At 32.2% G+C, this 17,564-nt stretch overlaps 2 protein-coding genes across 8 annotated transcripts in view; both read left to right on the top strand.

Annotated features, from left to right (window-relative positions):
- ponzr5 (plac8 onzin related protein 5) overlaps nucleotides 1–14,817 on the top strand; it is a 31,973-nt gene extending 17,156 nt beyond the window's left edge. For 3 of the 5 annotated variants that reach the window (XM_073906632.1, XM_073906631.1, XM_073906633.1), the window contains 4 exons: nucleotides 6,410–6,576; nucleotides 10,269–10,380; nucleotides 14,302–14,456; nucleotides 14,544–14,804. In XM_073906632.1, the coding sequence (XP_073762733.1) occupies nucleotides 6,565–6,576; nucleotides 10,269–10,380; nucleotides 14,302–14,456; nucleotides 14,544–14,666 (402 nt within the window). In that variant the 5' untranslated portion in view covers nucleotides 6,410–6,564 and the 3' untranslated portion in view covers nucleotides 14,667–14,804. 5 annotated transcript variants of the gene reach the window in all.
- Nucleotides 1–17,564, top strand: part of ugt5g1 (UDP glucuronosyltransferase 5 family, polypeptide G1) — a 64,667-nt gene that overhangs the window by 17,220 nt on the left and 29,883 nt on the right. Inside the window, exon 1 of one of the 3 annotated variants that reach the window (XM_068222369.2) lies at nucleotides 16,796–16,966. The exons of the other annotated variants lie outside the window; for them this stretch is intronic. The gene's annotated coding sequence lies outside the window, so the exon portion shown is untranslated. Of the gene's footprint in view, nucleotides 1–16,795; nucleotides 16,967–17,564 lie in introns of those variants that run through there. 3 annotated transcript variants of the gene reach the window in all.

Below are 17,564 nucleotides of genomic sequence, written 5' to 3' on the forward strand. Positions count from 1 at the left end.
TTTTTCTTAAAACAAACACCCACAACAAAAACCAGTACACCGTGACTGCATATTGTGCTTTACAGAGTACATGTGACATGGGATATTGATTTCATGAAGAAAGAAAGAGTTTGATCATATCAGACTGGAGTCAGAGTCTGGTTTCTTTATTAATGATTATTAATGATTATTTTTATAACATTCTGAAAGTTGGGATAATTGAAAGTATTGCACAGAAACTACCAGTCAAAAGTGTGGGGTTGTGGTTTTTTTTCCATGTTATTTTTTTTTTAAGAAAATTATTGTGTTAATCAAGGTGGCATTTATTAAATGTTAAAAAATTTTCAATTGTTAAGTACTTATTTATTTATTACTTATTGTATATAGTTTCAACTGAAAATATTAGTCCAGTCATTATTGCTTCTATTACTCCTATACCATTAATAAAAATAATTAATTTTAGAGTGATTTCTAAATGATCATGTGACTGGAATAATAAAGCTGAAAATGCATCTTTATAATCACTGGAATAAATTGTTAAATGATAAACTACTTTTGAATAGTTATTTTATTGTGCAATAACATTTTACAATTGTACATTTCTTTACTGTATTTAAAATTAAATAAATGCAACCTTGCTGAGCGGAAGAAGCTTATTTTAAAACATTTCAAAATCCTACTGACCCCAAACGTTTGACCAATAGTGTGCATATAAATACTTCACCTCTATTATATTTTTATGCATTAGAAACACAACATTAGAGAGTAGTTGAAACCAAAATGTAAATCCTGTTATCATTTACTTGCATGGCATTCCAAAAATATTTACTTAAAACAGTTTTGAGGCCATTTTTGTAGTTGAAGTTCGAATTATTAGCCCCCCCTTTAAATTTTATTTGCTTTTTAAAATTTTTCCCAAATTATGTTTAACAGGGAAAGGAAATTTTCACAGTATGTCTAATAATATTTTTATTTTGGAGAAAGTCTTATTTGTTTTATTTTGGCTAAAATAAAAGCAGTTTTTAGCATTTAAAAAATAAAAACATTTAAGGTCAAAATTATTAGCTATTTTAAGCTAAATTTTTTCGATAGTCTACAGAACAAACCACTGCATGAAATGCTTATTTCCCTTAACCTGCCTAGTTGACCTAATGAACCTAGTTCAGCCTTTAAATGTCACTTTGAGCTGTATAGAAGTGTCTTGAAAAATATTTAGTTTAGTTTTTTAATGTTATATTTATTTATTATTTACTGTCATCATGGCACAGATAAAATAAATCAGTTATTATAAATGAGTTATTAAACCTATTATGTTTAGAAATGTGTTAAAAAAAATTCTTCGTTAAACAGAAATTGGGGGAAAAATAAACAGGGTTAAATATTTCAGGGGATTTAATAATTCAACTGTATATATTACATCATAATACATGCTTTTTTAGTTCAAGAGACAAGATAAAATCTTAGCAACATGGTCCTTAAAGAAAAAAAAATTCAGTTATCATGATTAAAGTGTCATTACCCATTAAAGGCTTTCTTAGGCATCTATATCTATATCTTTTGTGCTATCACAAAAAAGGGTTCAATTGGATCCTTATATATATATATATATATATATATATAGTATGTGTGCTATTTATCATATGCTTAAATATTTCGAATGTTTTTCTAATTTTTTAGAATCAGTTTCTTAAATGCATAATAAATCAGACCTTTATTTTGTTAAATGCAGGGTTTGGGATTCTATTTAGGTCCACAACAAAAAATATTAGTTGATTGATTATGACATTTGGAGGAATACTATATATCTTGCCAACTTTGCCAAAACAGTGTTGGGGGAATTTGCAGTCTTTAATTCCACCACAAGATGGAGATGGTTTTCTTGTTTGTTTGTTTTTTTGTTTTTGTTTTTGAAAAAAAAAATGTTTAAGGTTGAGTCAGACAAAATAAATGTTCAAAACAATAGTTCATGCTGGTGATATAAATTTCCTGTGAAACTGATGATGATCAACAAAAATGATCATTCAAGATATTCATGTGACTTTTTGTCACTTTTGCATCATTTCTGGTTTCTCCCTTTCACTAGATGTTTGAAAAGGCTCCAGACACAGCCCATGTCTCCCGAATGGTCCTGAATGAATATTCAAATAGCTAAAACCAGAACAACTGGTTAGACGATATCTCTTATAGTTCCATCTTTTCACATCCATTTATTCACATATTTTCTAGTTCCAATGCTATGGTTGCTGTACACTGTAAAAATTCAGGGTCCCACATGATTCATTCATGTTGTCCCAACACAAATCGATTAAGTTAGCTCAACAAATTTAAGTGGATTGAGCATAAAAAATTAAGTTGTCCCAGTAAAAACAGCAATAATTGTGTAATAAATTTTTCTAAGTAAATGAATAGTTTAGAATGTCGAGATCATGTCCCTGAGAACTAATCAATCCCTGGGGTGTGAAAACTTTGTGCGGGATTGGGTTCCTAATGAACACATAACTGAAAAGAATTAGATCAGATATAAATCAAAACTCTAAATTGATTCATGGATGACAAATATGACCCGTTCCTATTGTGAAATACTGTCCAAATCTAAATTAATAATTTGTAGTCAGATTAAATTCCGAGTTGGAAACAAATTTAAATAAATTCTAATAAATAACAAAATTCTTTGTGCTAGAAGTGCTACAAAAGACTTGCATGCATTTAACTTTCAACCATTCATCGGATTCTGTTGTTGGGCCAAAAGAATGGACTCTTATTTTTGGTGAACTCAGAGCATTATAAAAATAGCAACTAAAACACTTTCTTAGTTAAGTCATCAAATCATAAAAATATGTTTGAAATGCTTCTAGTTTTATCTCAGAAGATATTCTGGGTGTAATGTAGGATTGGCTTGGGTGGAAAAAGAGGACTGGCTGTGTAAAGAGAAGATTATTGTATTGCTAACATGACAAAAACATGACGGCTTCAGTTTAATTAAACGTAATTATGCAATTCAAAACCTAATTGGCCATTCTTATAAAAATGATTGCACATCTATTTTTATATGAGAAAACTTCCTCATTGCCAATGCTGTTATTAGTATATTACACATTCACTGATTAACTATTAATGGCAAACTATTTTCTTCCTGTTCACAAGGAATGCATTTTAATGTGAAGACTGAAATTGAATAAAGTCAGACAAAGTTTGTCTTTCAATTGCTTTAATTCTTTGGAGAATGGTCAGTTCACACAGAGACAGCCTCTATGAGCAAAAGGATTCCAAGTATGGGGTCACAGGTGTTTTTAAAAGCAATGTTACAATGTTCTACAGCTCCTTTACTCTTAAACAACCAGTAGATTACACATAGCTGAAATAGCCCAGTGATTATAATGCATTGGATCTTTACTTTAGCAAAATCTTAATAAATCTATAAAATCATTATATACAATTTTTCTGTCATTTATTTCTTATTTGCAGAATATTTTATTAATTTGATGATGTTAATATAGGCTATTTTATATACATATCTAAAATCCCTTGGCATTCAAATTTGCTTTTAACTTGAAAGAGAGAGAGAAGCAGATTTTACCTGTCAGTGGGTGCACATTGCTTCTAAATAGCATAAAGCATTTCTTTTTTTACTTTAACCTATAAAAAAGAAAAGTGTCATAATAAATACAATTTTTATTAAAAAGAAAATTATGTTTTGTTTGTCGCAAATAGTTAACTATTTATGTGATGTAGATAAATGGTTTGTTTCAATCGGCTACCACCGCAAGCATATTTCAAACTTGCGAGAAGCACTGTATTTTCCAATAAGGTGGTGTAATAAATACATTTTAATTATTATTATTTTGTGTTTACATGATGATGATAATAATAATAATAATAATAAACATTATCTTAAAAAGTATATTGTGACACTCACATCTGCCATTAAAAACGCAGGTGTATATGTTTTAAATAATAACTCATTTTAAGCCTATATAAACTAAAAAATGTCTATGCAAATTGATGCGATACTATATGTAAAAACTAAATTATTATATATTATTGTAGCCTAAAGCCTATAAAAAGTTCAATATTGCATCTTGCTCAGCGAGCACACTGAACCGCAAGTGACAGAGACAGAAGAAATTAATTAAAATAATATAGGCAATAGAATTAAAATAATAAAGCCCACTTTGCAGCTTTCTCTTAAATTATAGTAGGACTATATAAAAATAGCACTGGAGAGTTTCTCAGTGTTTCGCTGGTAATGTCTTTAAATAAATAGGCCTATTTAATTATTCATTTGTTATTTATGTACAGTAATTGAGACATAAAATGAGATAGTAAAATGTAATCAACAACGAAAATGTAAATTAAAACTGTAACTGTAAACGTAAATGAAAAAGCTTTTTTTTGAGTGCCTTAGTCCTATCACTTTAAAATGACACTGTCCATCTCTCTATATTTAGACTAAAGCACTGTTATATTTGTTTTTATATTTATTTATTCCTACTAATTTGTATGTATGTTTGTACTTACATTTTAGTTGTGTTTTATTTCTTTAATTTTACTTTCCAAAATGAATCCTCATTGCACTTTACAAGTTTACAATGATAAAGCTTGTTAACAGGTTTTTAATGATTAATGAAGTAATTATAATGCATTGTTTCATCTTCATTTACAAGTAGAAGAGTATTTACAGCTACTGTATAGGCTATTTCTGTCCGTTAGCATCCCGTCTTTTTGCGCGCCCTGGCAGCATAGTTGCAAACTGCGGTCATACCTAAAAACATATTCTTACTCCTTTAGAGCGGCGGCAGTACAAAGCGTGGTGGTAATGGTCATTTTAAAGTGTCACCCACTGTAATTGTCGATCAATAATATATGATCATCTATATAAAAAATTTCCATCATACTATTAAAATTTGATTAATTCAATTCAATTAAACTGCACTAAATTTTAAACTACTTTCAGCTTCATTATTTGTATAGTCTTATGATTATTTATTTATTTATTTTAGTTTTTTTAGGAACTATGTGAAACTATAATCTAAAATAGCTATCCAAATTGAATACTCTAAAAAAATAAAGTTTTCTCTTTGTTTGAAATACTTCATAATGAGCTGAAACAAAACAATTCTACTTAATTGTTTTATGTTCAATCCACTTAAGTTTGTAAAAACTAATAAGCTAACTTAATTTCTGCATGTCTTCGCAACACAAATCTATGTGGAGCCCAACATTTTTTACAAAGTACAGGGTTAAATATTAAAAAATCATTTCTGGATTTTTTAACATTGTATCAAAACTGTTTTCTGAACACAGATACACACACACCCTCTCTATAGATTAACGTTGTTATTGGGCAAATTAAAAGGGGCAGCTCAACCCATAAGGAAAACAATGCTGTTGAGATACTCACCATCAGTTCATTATAGACTGATGTAATATTTGTCATCAGAAGATTATTAAGCAAGGTTTTTAGCTGAATTGATGGTCCTTGCTGTGGACCACTGAGAAACTGCTGCCTAAAGAACAACCTATTCGACATTATTTAAATTAGTTGTATTTTACATTGCTTCTATGTGTGTTATATGGGGACAAATTTGGCTTGGATTAGGTTATAAAACATATATTTGAATAAAAAGTGCAAGGTTCTTGTTTATATAGCTAAATGACATGTGCGTGTGAGTCTGTGTGTGTGCATTGTATTATTTAAGGGCATGTCAATGTTTGTTTTTAAGCTTTTCTTGCTTTGCTTTTGTTGTTTTTGTCGAGAATGGGATTAAATGACTGATGTTTGTTTTCATCGCATGGGTAAAGTGATAGTTCACCCAAAAGAAAAGTTCTGTCATCATCATACATGCTCTTCCATAACTTGTTCCAAACCAGTTTGAGTTGGGTCTTTTCAAGATATTTTGAAGAATGTTGGAAACCAGTAACTATTGACATACTTAACACAAACGAAAAGTCAGTGGTTACTGGTCTCCAACATTCTTCAAAATATCTTCAACAGAATTAAAACTCAAACTGGTTTGGAACAAGTCACAGGAGAGTAAATGATAAACTTTACTTACTTACTAATGAATTACTTCACTTTATACACACTTACCACATACAAATAGAGCCACATCACCATATAAAAAAAGTTTTAAGAGTCAATAACTGACAGCACAGGGCACAAAAGATAAACTTAAGCATCTAAAGGAAGTGGTAGAAGCTCATTGTGAGGTAGGTGAGAACTATTCATTCTTTCATTAATATTCCTTTAGCTTAGTCCCTTATTTATCAGAGGTCGCCACAGCTGAATGAACCGCCAACTATTCCAGCATATGTTTTACATAGCAGATGCCCTTCCAGCCACAACACAGACCTGAGAACACCTATACACTCTTATTCACACACGCACTCATGAACTAAGGCCAATTTTGTTTATCCAATACATTTATAGCACATCTTTAGACTGCCGGGGAAGCCAGAGCACCTGGAGGAAACCCACGTGAACACAGAGAGAACATGCAAACTCAAAGAAATGCCAACTGTCCCAGCCAGGACTTGAACCTGTGACCTTCTTGCTGTGAGGCAACTGCTAACCACTTCGCCACCATGCCGCATAAGGTGAGAAACAATTATTTTTAAAGCCTTTTGCTTTACATCAGTAAAGATCATTGAAGTGCACTTAAAAAAATGATGTTTACTGTTTGTTCAAACTACTTATTTTCAAGAGTTCACACTTACATAGAGAGAAAGATGAGCCCAAGGCATCCACCTGGTCAATGAGCATTAGGAGGGATACTAGATCAAGAAGTTCTCGAGAGCTCCCCTGATTCGTTTAGCCTATACCGTGATTATTAAGACGATTAATAAGACGATTGAATAATAAGACGACTCTATGAAAACCAATGTGTAAACATTAAGGGCTTGTGAGTGTTACTATTATTAAATTTACTTGTGTCACATGTCTTTAGACCATGGGAGGAAACCGAAATACCTGAGAAAAACCCACGCAAACACAGGAAGAACATGTCAACCACACAGAAAGTGCCGACTAGCTCAGCTAGTGCTTGATCCAGCCACCTTCTTGCTGTAAGGCAGCAGTTCTAGCCACTGAGCTGCCATGTTGTATGATCATAGAATTGTGGTGGAGGGAGAAGGGATGGATGGGGGGTTCTTCCAAAACGAAGATAGGGAATGAAGTTAGGGTGGATATTTATGTTGAATTTAGAATAATACCATTGGCTGGCTAATGATTAGCAATAGGGACCAGCTGCAGTCAATCATATTACATGCTCCTTTCGAAATTAGTTTGTGAAACCACAAAATAAGCTGAAACAACACAATTCTTGAGTTTTTTTGGGACAACTTAGTTGTTTTATGTTCAATTCACTTGCAGTAAGAGCTAACAAGTTAACTTAATTCATTCATGTTGTTCCAACACAGTGTGCTTAAAGTGTGTCAATGTATTTTACCAATTGCTGTCCTGAACAGTTGACCAACGTTCAGGTTTCCATACCACAAAGGGGGAAACTGTGGATACTTTCCATGCTTTGGGCACTATTCCTGTTTAACAAAATCTGGAGCAACCGGTTAAAACCCCTTTTCAATTGATAAGAGTTCTTCAGTACACACCCATTTAGCCCCCCTTATCAGGCTTTATAAGGGACAGGCAATATGTAGTTATCAGTATATCTTTGTTTATGTTCAACAGAACAAAAGAAAACTGGTTTGGAACAAGTAGAGGAGAAGTAAATGAAGACAGCTTTCATTTTTGGCTGAAGTTATATTGAAATACTCCTTCTTGACCAACTAGAAACTAGCTGCTTGTTCTCAGAATGTTGTTGTCTGGATTAGACAGCAGTGTTCAGTCAAATGATCTTAACTGAGTAATGGGATCATAATACATATTTTTTTGGTAATAATATTTACAAAATAAAAAAGCTTTTATAGGAATCTGTCGCATGCGAATTATGTGTTATCGCAAAAAATATTCAGAAGTCTTCAAATTGATCCTTATCTGAACTATTTAAATGCTATAACACAGCTTAATACACTGTACAAAATGCTGGCTTCCACACAATTCCGTCCTGTTGTCCCAACACAAATCAATTAAGTTGATTGAATTGTATTTGCAAATTTAAGTGTATAGAACAGAAAACAAGTATCAAGTTTTCCCAAAAAATCCTCAAGTATTGTTCTGAGTCAGCTCATTTTAAATTAATAGTTTATAGAAGCAGCTAAAATAGTTTTTAAGTGTACATATAAAAAAAAAACAGTAGAGTTAAGTATCATTACGTTCTCATTTTTTGCGTATTTTAGGATTACTTTGTCACAAGTAAAGCTGTCTGTCTGCATATGGAAAGGTTATTGTGTGGGTGTTAATAACTGGTCTGTCCAGTTGTGTTATATAATGAAAACAGAAATCTCATTCCCTTATCTCTTCACACATTATATCAAACAATTAGTTTTGGCTTATTATGTTCATGTGTTTTATAAACACAGAAGAGAGAAGTGAACTGAAGTTGTTGAATGATTCGCACTTGGTCAAGCATGGCAGAAATGTACAAGACAGACAAAAGTGTGTTGAGTGTGGTGAAACTGCAGTGTTGATGGAGTGTCAGGTGGAGGGTCATGGGTGTTTTCCACATGCAGTGACACACCACTTACCTGACCAGTGACTTTCGGGAAGTACTTAAATGGAGATGCAATCCTACTCATATCTTTTCACGGGACTTTCTTAACAGTTGATCTCCATCCTTTCACTGCCATCATTTAATCTCAAATTCAGGTAAGATCTATTTTGAGATTAACGATTTTGTATGTATGTATATATATATATATATATATATATATATATATATATATATATATATATATATATATATATATATATATATATATATATATAATATTTAGTCATCAAACATATTGAGAAATTAAAAGATCATACAATTAAATTCAAGCAAAATAAATTACAACCTACTAATTTTTTTGCTTCTCTTGATTTTTCCTCTTTTAAATTTGTATTTAATATTTTCCTATGACATATACATTTTTCTGTACTAATTTTTTGGAGCTCCAGATTTGGCATTTGTACTGACTAATTTAATGTATATGCACAAATATAATATTTTATAGCTTCCTATTAAATATGTGAATTTAAAAGAGAGATTTGTGAGGGGTGTACTCGTATATGCTGAGCACTGTATATATATATATATATATATATATATATATATATATATATATATATATATATATATATATATATATATGTATTGATCCACATCAAATGTTGACTACTGTATAGGTATGGAAATATGTTAAGAAACCTTCATACTTTAAGAAAAGGACTTCCTGTGGATTTACAGGATTTATTATGTATGCGTTTGAGTAAAATATAATAAACACATGTTAACATTGGCATTTAGAGCATTTTTTTCTCCAGAAAATGACAAATGGTCAGAATAACAAACGTTCTTATTTAATATTTAGTTAAATAGGCTTAGTTTTCAATAAAAATAATGTAACTTCAAAATCTATTCTAGACATTACAAAACAAGTTACAGGGTATTGTTTTATCTAAAAATAAAATTGTACCTGAAAACATGGCACCTTTTTGATATTTTGTTATTTTACACACACAAGTGTGTGTACCTATTCAAAATGTTCCCACAAGTATAGCAATACCAGTAATAATACCATACCGTAAATTATAATAAAATCATTCATTCATTCATTTTCTTTATGGCTTAGTCCATTTATTAATCAGGGGTCGCCACAGTGGAATGAACCGCCAACTTATCTAGCATATGTTTTACTCAGCGGATGCCCTCCCAGCTGCTACCCATCACTGGGAAACACCCACACACTCTCATTCTCACACACACACACACACACACTCTCATACATTACAGCCAATTTAGCTTACCCAACTCACCTATATCGCTTGTCTTTGGACTTGTGGGGGAAACCGGAGCACCCAGAGGAAACCCACGTGAACGCGGGAGAACATATAATCAAATCATCAAAAAATAAAAAAATAAATAGTTTTCCAATTCTTTTTGCAATTTTTACATTTTCAATAAACATCATGGTCTAAGTGTGTCAGTGTTACAAACTTTATCATTGCAGTTTATTGCAGTCTGTCATTGTTATGTTTGCATTTAATTATACTTGATTTAGTTATGATAAGCTAGTTTGATTTAATGTCGAAACACACACATAACATCTGATCTGTGGCCAGTGAACTGCTAAATTAACCATTCATCATTCCATATTTGTATGTACTGAAATGTTTATGTCTGTTGCAGGATTACGCAATAAACAGAATGACCACTCAGCAGCCCGGGCAGTTTATGATAGCACAGACCAATGACCAGTGGAGCTCTGGAATCTGCGACTGCTGTGACAATGTGCCCGAGTGTGAGTCTCTCTCACTCATTCTTTCAGTCTTGTTGATTTTGGTGTGTCTCTGTGGGTGTATTTTCTTAAAGAATGTCACTTTTGATGCAGCTCACAATAGCATTGTTAAAACTAGTCGTGCATTGCTGAGATGTGTGTATAAAGGGAACACCAGAGGAGTGCCAGTGCATTTTTGAGAAAGAGAAAAGGCCACTTTATTTTGTGATCATTAATGGTTTACTGTACATTATTACTGTAATAATGCTTATCTGTTGCTATTAACACTTTAAGGTGAACTACACTATTTTACTGAACATTGCTGGCATTAGTTCACAAATCTGATTCAGTAGTTTCTAGTAGGAGGCAGCAGAGTTGTATCCATACATGCTGCCAAAACTTGAGAGAGTTTGTATTTGTATTTGATTTAAAGGGATAGTTCACCCAAAAAAGGAAAATTATGTCATTATTTACTCATCCCTTACTTGTCACACATCTTTTTGAGTTTCTATCTTCTGTTTAATACAAAAGAAGATAATTAGAAGAAAGTTGAAAACCGGTAACCATTCTGAGTCAGTGGTTACCTTTTTACAACATTCTTCTAAATATCTTATCTTGTGTTTAACAGAAACTGATAAAGGTTTGTAATTACTTGAGGGAGTAAATTTGGGAGTTTTCTTTTCATTTAATGCCTGGGAATGTGTGATGTGTGCAAGTTTGTGAGCTTTGGGCAAACACTGCAACCTAATGGCTACTCCGGGCAACAGCCTGAAGGTTAGTTAAAGGCAGGGGTGCCCAAAGTTTTTCCTCTAAAGGGCCAAAAACCAAACTTGATTGAGGGCTGCGTAAATCATATTACAGTTTTTCTCAGTCACTTTGGTGCATTTCTCACAACACTATTTACATTTGCACAAAAGTTCATGCATTTCTCAAAACAATTAGTCATTTGTGTACATCATAGTAGCAGTTTCTCATTCCTTCCAACTAATTGCAAATGCTTTTGGACATGCATCAATTGCTTCCATACAACTCTCTGCTATTTATAACATTATCATTTGCTTATGCCATTTGAGTCAAAATTAACTAAACTTGTTAATGCTGAATAGTCACTCCATATTAAATCGTCCTCATTTCATAACTTGAGTCATTACATACAAAAATGTAGAACTAGTTTTCAAAATCTGTCTAGCAAATTTTATTTTTAAAAAAAATCTTTATTTTCCTTTATCTTTATTTAAAGTTGTGCACAGCTCTACCCAAAGGAAGTTTATGTTTGTTGTAAATAAGGGTGTGTTTATTCTTTTGCACAATGATGTGAATAAATTAGAATTGCAACGAGCAAATGCAGTAAAAATGTGAAACATACATATTCAGTGTCTTGTACTCAGATACCTTACAAAATGCAGTGATGTCTGATTTTACTGTAGTTTTCAAATGGCTGTGCAAATAGTATATAGTGCTGTCTTGAGCTTTTTCAGGAAGTGTCATTAAAATCTGACTTTATTGCATTGAAAAAAATGTCATAATGAAAACATGACAGCCATTTTATTATCTTGTTCATAAACAATGGAGTCAGGACTTTTCGTTTTGATGTAACTGACACTTTGATTGACATCAATACTTGCTTTTAAGGAATAAAAAAATCCATTTTGGTTATGCAGTTTGTCCTATTTGCTTTGAGAAATGCACTAACTGTTGTGCAGAAATGCACTAGTGTTGTGAGAAACGCACCAAAGCGACTGAGAAAAACAGTAACTAACGCTGTATCATTTAGGCAATTTATAATAAACAGATTACAGTAAAAAAATAAACAATCCCATTTATAAAACAATGGAGTTCAATGCTGAATACACTAGTCAAGAAACAACAAAGAAACAAAGAGCTATGTTATATTCGAAATGTGCCGTCTTTTGTATTTTGGGCATCTCTGGTTAAAGGGATAGTTCACCAAAAAAATTACTCATTATTTACTCAATCTCAAGTGGATCCAAACCTTTACAACTTTCTTTGTTCTGTTGAACACTACAGATAATGTTTTGAAGAAAGCTGAAACCTGTAACCATTCATGTAGTTGGAAAAACCTGTGCATGTAAATGGTTACCAGTTTTCAGCTTTTTTCAAAATATTTTCTTTTGTATTAAAGCAGAATAAAGAAACTCAAACAGGTTTGGAACAAGGGGTAATTTTAACAATTAACAAACAGTTCACTATACGGATATGGATGGATGGATGGATGGATGGATGGATGGATGGATGGATGGATGGATGGATGGATGGATGGATGGATGGATGGATGGATGGATAGATAGATAGATAGATAGATAGATAGATAGATAGATAGATAGATAGATAGATAGATAGATAGATAGATAGATAGATAGATAGATAGATAGATAGATAGATAGATAGATAGATAGATAGATAGATAGATAGTGGATAGATAGATAGATAGATAGATTCTGTACAGCTTAAAGTGACATTTAAAGGCTTAACTAGGTTAATTAGGTTAACTAGGCAGGTTAGAGTAATTAGGCAAGTTATTGTATAATGATGGTTTGTTCTGTAGACTATCAAAAAATGTATAGCTTAAAGGGGCTAATCATTTTGTCCGTAAAATGTTTGTTTTTTAAATTAAAAACTGCTTTTATTGTAGCCGAAATAAAACAAATAAGACTTTCTCCAGAAGAAATAAATATTATTAGACATACTGTAAAATTTCCTTGCTTTGTTAAACATAATTTGGGAAATATTTAAAAAAGAAAATAAAAAATCAAAGGGGGGCATAAAGTATATATAAAGAGTATATAAATGGGATGGATCACAATTTTAGCTAGTCTTAGAGTAGCCTATTCATAAAAAATCTGTGATGAAATCTGTTCTTTTACCCAAATAATTTTCCAAGCAGTGTAAAGTGTCAGTGTCATACAGAACAATTATTTTTTAGCTACAGCCAAGGCAACACCTGCCATTGTGCTTTTATTGTCTCTGTCTGACAAATTATTAAAAACATTAGCATACTCATTTTAAAAGTCACCACTAGTCTCTGATTTCTATTATTCAGGTCAGTTCAAGCCTGATAACTGAGGATATCAACTTGGTGCTAATGCTCCATTTTTCTGTTCTTTGTGGTTATTAGTGACTGTCAGTCTGGTACTCATCGCTTACCGTTTATCATATCTGTATCAAATCCCCATTTAGTTTCTTTTTGTAAACAAAAATCTAGATAGTTGGAAAAATGTTGATAACCAGACAGAAGACTTCAATAGGAAAGCAAATACACTAAATATTTATGAAAGTTGTAAAGTAACTACAAGTATCCTAAAAAAAAATTGATATGATATAGTATATTATAACGAATAAGTATTTGAATCTTTTAATCAATAACCACATGTGCTTACTGGAAAATATGCTGTCAATCAACCTTTGTTTATATAGCACCTTACGACAACCAAGGTTGACCTTTACACCAGTAAAAATAAATTATACATCACAACTAGAAATCAAAACATTAAAACAGAGAAAAGTGTCAGAGCTACTGTTCTTTAAAAGCCATTTTGAATAAGTGGTACCTAAAAAATCTACTAGCAAGTACTAGTGGCCTATTATGACAGATGCTACATTTATAGAATAATTGTTGAAACTATTGGGATGTCAATATACACCACAGTATTACAGAGATTTAATCCCAGAAACAATGGTCAATTAATAATACATCATTCTAGAATGTGTTTAGGAATACTGCAACTAAATTACAGTAGGCCTAATGACAATACCACCAGGTGGCGTTTATTTAAGGCAAATGAAAGCGAGAGATTCCAGAGAAAGTTAAATAGAAGTAATTAAGCATTCCAGAGAGTCGATAAGAGGAATTACTGTATAAAGAAAAGTAAATATCAAAGCTACATTACAGCTCCTACCCCTCTTAAATCTTGTTTTTATGCGCAGGTTGTTTCTCATTCTGGTGTTTTCCCTGTTTTGCCTGTTCGACGGCTCGTAAGCACGGCGAGTGTCTATGTTTGCCGCTCCTCGATGGATTTGGCTTCATTCCTGCAATAACTCTGGCCATGCGCGTGTCAGTGCGCAGTCGCTATGGAATAAAGGTTTGAGGGAAAACAGGATTTAAAAGCCTTTTCTATGAAGCATTTATCTAGAGAACTTACCATGTTTACTTCTCTCTCACTCTTTAGGGCTCTATCTGTAAGGACTGTGCTTACTCCACTTTCTGTGGAGCTTGCTCCTGGTGTCAGATTTCTCGAGAAATGAACATCCGAGAGCAAAGTTTGACATTTGTCACTCATCGAGCAAAATAAAATAAAATTTTATTTTATTTCGACCGTCCGCCTTGTTTTCCTCAGTATTTAGCAGTAACAATAGTCACCTGAAATAACTCTTGTCATCTGTCATTTGATCTGCACCATTCTTCCAGTTAATAAAAAAAATTTGTTCGACATTTGTCTTATATGTCTACGTTTTAATATTATTTTTTTTAATATGTTTGCCTAAATCTAATCTTTGCTAAGCTGCTTTGTAAATAATCTTTAAAAAAATGCATTAATTAATTAATTTATTTATTTATTTATATTTATTTATTTATTTATTTATTTATTTATTTATTTATTTATTATTAAAATTTTCTGCTTTATTATATTGTTATGAAACTTGGGAGAGATTTTTTTGTCCTTGACACAGACACACACACACATGGACATGGTCAAAAAAGTTACATTTTGAAATGTAGCAAAAATTGGTAGGCCTGCTGCATCAAAATAAATCTTAAATCTTTTATATTTGAGATGTAAAATATATGTTTAATGTGCATTTTCCACAACAGTAAACATAACCGTAAGCATAACCGTAAACTTCTACAACCTTTTCTTCTTTAAGAAGACTTTTTAAGTCCAAGGCATTCAAAAATTATTTAAGATACATTTGTAAATATACATCCTTTGTTGTCATTCAGACCTGCAACACATTCCAAAAACAGTTGGGACAGGAGCAATTTAGTAATCAAGTACTTGTTAAATAAATATGTATTTGAAACAGGTGATGTCAACAGGTGATTGTAATTATAATTTGGTCCAAAAGGCAGCATTCAAAAAGAGTCTAGTCCTTTAGAAGCAAAGATGGGCCAGATTAGACAAATACCTGACAAAATGATTGAAATATTTAAAAACATTGTTCTTTAAAGATAGGAAGATATTTGGATGGTTCATCTTCAACAGTGCATATCATAATTAAAAGATTCAAGGAATCTGGAGGAATTTCAGTGCATAAAGGACAAGGGCACAAGCCTAAGCTGAATAATCCGATCTCCGATCCCTCAAGCAGCACTGCATTAAGAATCGTCATTATCAATAAGCGATATCACCACAAGGGCTCAGAACTACGTTGGCAAACCTTTAAGTCCCATAAAACATAGTTACATCCACAAATGCCAGTTAAAACAGTACTGTGCCAAAAGGATGCCCTATGTTAACCGTGTCCATAAGTGCTGTCAACTTCTTTGGGCTCAAAGGTATTATGTGATGGACCATCACACAGTGGAAACGTGTACTGTAGCCAGCAGTATTTAAGGTATTTTTTGGGAGAAATGGATGCAGTGTGCTTCAGACTAAAGAAGAAAAGCATCATCAAAGGTTCATCGTTTTGAACCTAAATGTTTGTATTTAGTGATTATTTCTATGTAAATATAGGCAATGTATTTTGGTGCATTTAAACAAAACTGATTTATTAAACAGATTTATTTATTAAAATCAAACACGCAACAGAAACCCCTTTCTTAGTGTCCCTAATTGTGTTGATGGAAATGTTGCTGCAAAAAGAAATTACTGTTTATAATTGTATTGGTTCTTTAGACTTTTGCTTGATAAAAACAAATAGTGTACTTTACTGCATTTTTTATTGCATTTATAAAGTGGATTGAAAATTAAGAAACTGCTGCTACAATGGTTACAGCTAATAATAGTAGTAATAATAATAATAATAATAATAATGACAATAATGAAAAATCATCAAATAATTAAGGGGAAAATGCAAATAAGAAAGCAAAAAAAATCTAATTATAATTATCAGGGAGGAGTAGCAATTTTTCAATGTTCTTCAAATGTTTAAATATGTTAAAATCTGTCAGTAGATGGCAGCAAAACGCAAGTTTACAATTAATCTTAAAAGGCGCTAAAATGAAGCTTGACGATGATTAAAGCATGGTTGCCAAGTCCACGAATTTTGAATAATATTCAGACTTGTTTTTAAATGTATTAATATTTGCTGATTTTTATATTGATGATGCAAGTTAAGACTGGTGAAGTGCTTTTTATAAATAATGCATATGTAATTGTGATGGCAAGCATAATTAAAACATTAAAATTGGGTTATTTTTATCTTGAGTTATTTGATCGGGATTAAAATGATAATTTAGGCTTTACCTTGGCAAATATTCAGTTTGACTGTTGTGCTGGTATTATTTTGCTGATCTGGCTACCCTTAGAGGTCGTGCAGTAGTAGCTGCTGCAGGCTCACTCAAGGTATTGTTAGTATTTTTGTTTGAAACCAGAAACCAAAGGTAGTTCAGACGGGTTACGCAACAATTATTTGGTCTACGGGATTCAAGGTAAGCAATGGCGGAATCTGGCTGCTAAGTGTTAACAATGTAGCTACTAATGGTTTTAACAACTACAGTAACGGTGAAGCACACACGAACAAAGAGTTAAAGCATCTTTCAACAGTATGAGGTGGACATGCATCGTTAAAGATGAAGAATGTGCTTTTAACACGAGAAATGTGAGAGATGTCAAACATGATAGTAAAACGTCCACTGCTTAAAGTTCACTTAGCAATAGGCTAGGATATAATGTGGGTTAGGTTTGTTGTGACTGGACTTCATTTTTTATTTCAGCCATACAAGTGAGAGAGAGAGAGAGAGAGAGTATGGTTCATATACGATAAATCATCACTTCACAATCATCACTAAACAAACTAAAACAGAGGGGATCACATCTTGCTCTTGTCAACCACCAGAGGGAGCACGACTATTAAACATACTTTAAAAAAGGACACCTTGATAGTAGTTTTGTAGTCACTTAGAATAAAGTGAACAATATGCAGGAATTCCTTAAAGATTTAGTTAATATTGGCAAGATAGATTCACACAGTTGCTGCACATACCACAAGATGCTTTCCATTTGAGTATGTGAATAAATGTTTCAAGA

Source organism: Danio rerio, chromosome 7 (genome assembly GCF_049306965.1).
Source record: "Danio rerio strain Tuebingen ecotype United States chromosome 7, GRCz12tu, whole genome shotgun sequence".
Classification (NCBI taxonomy): Eukaryota; Metazoa; Chordata; class Actinopteri; order Cypriniformes; family Danionidae; genus Danio; species Danio rerio.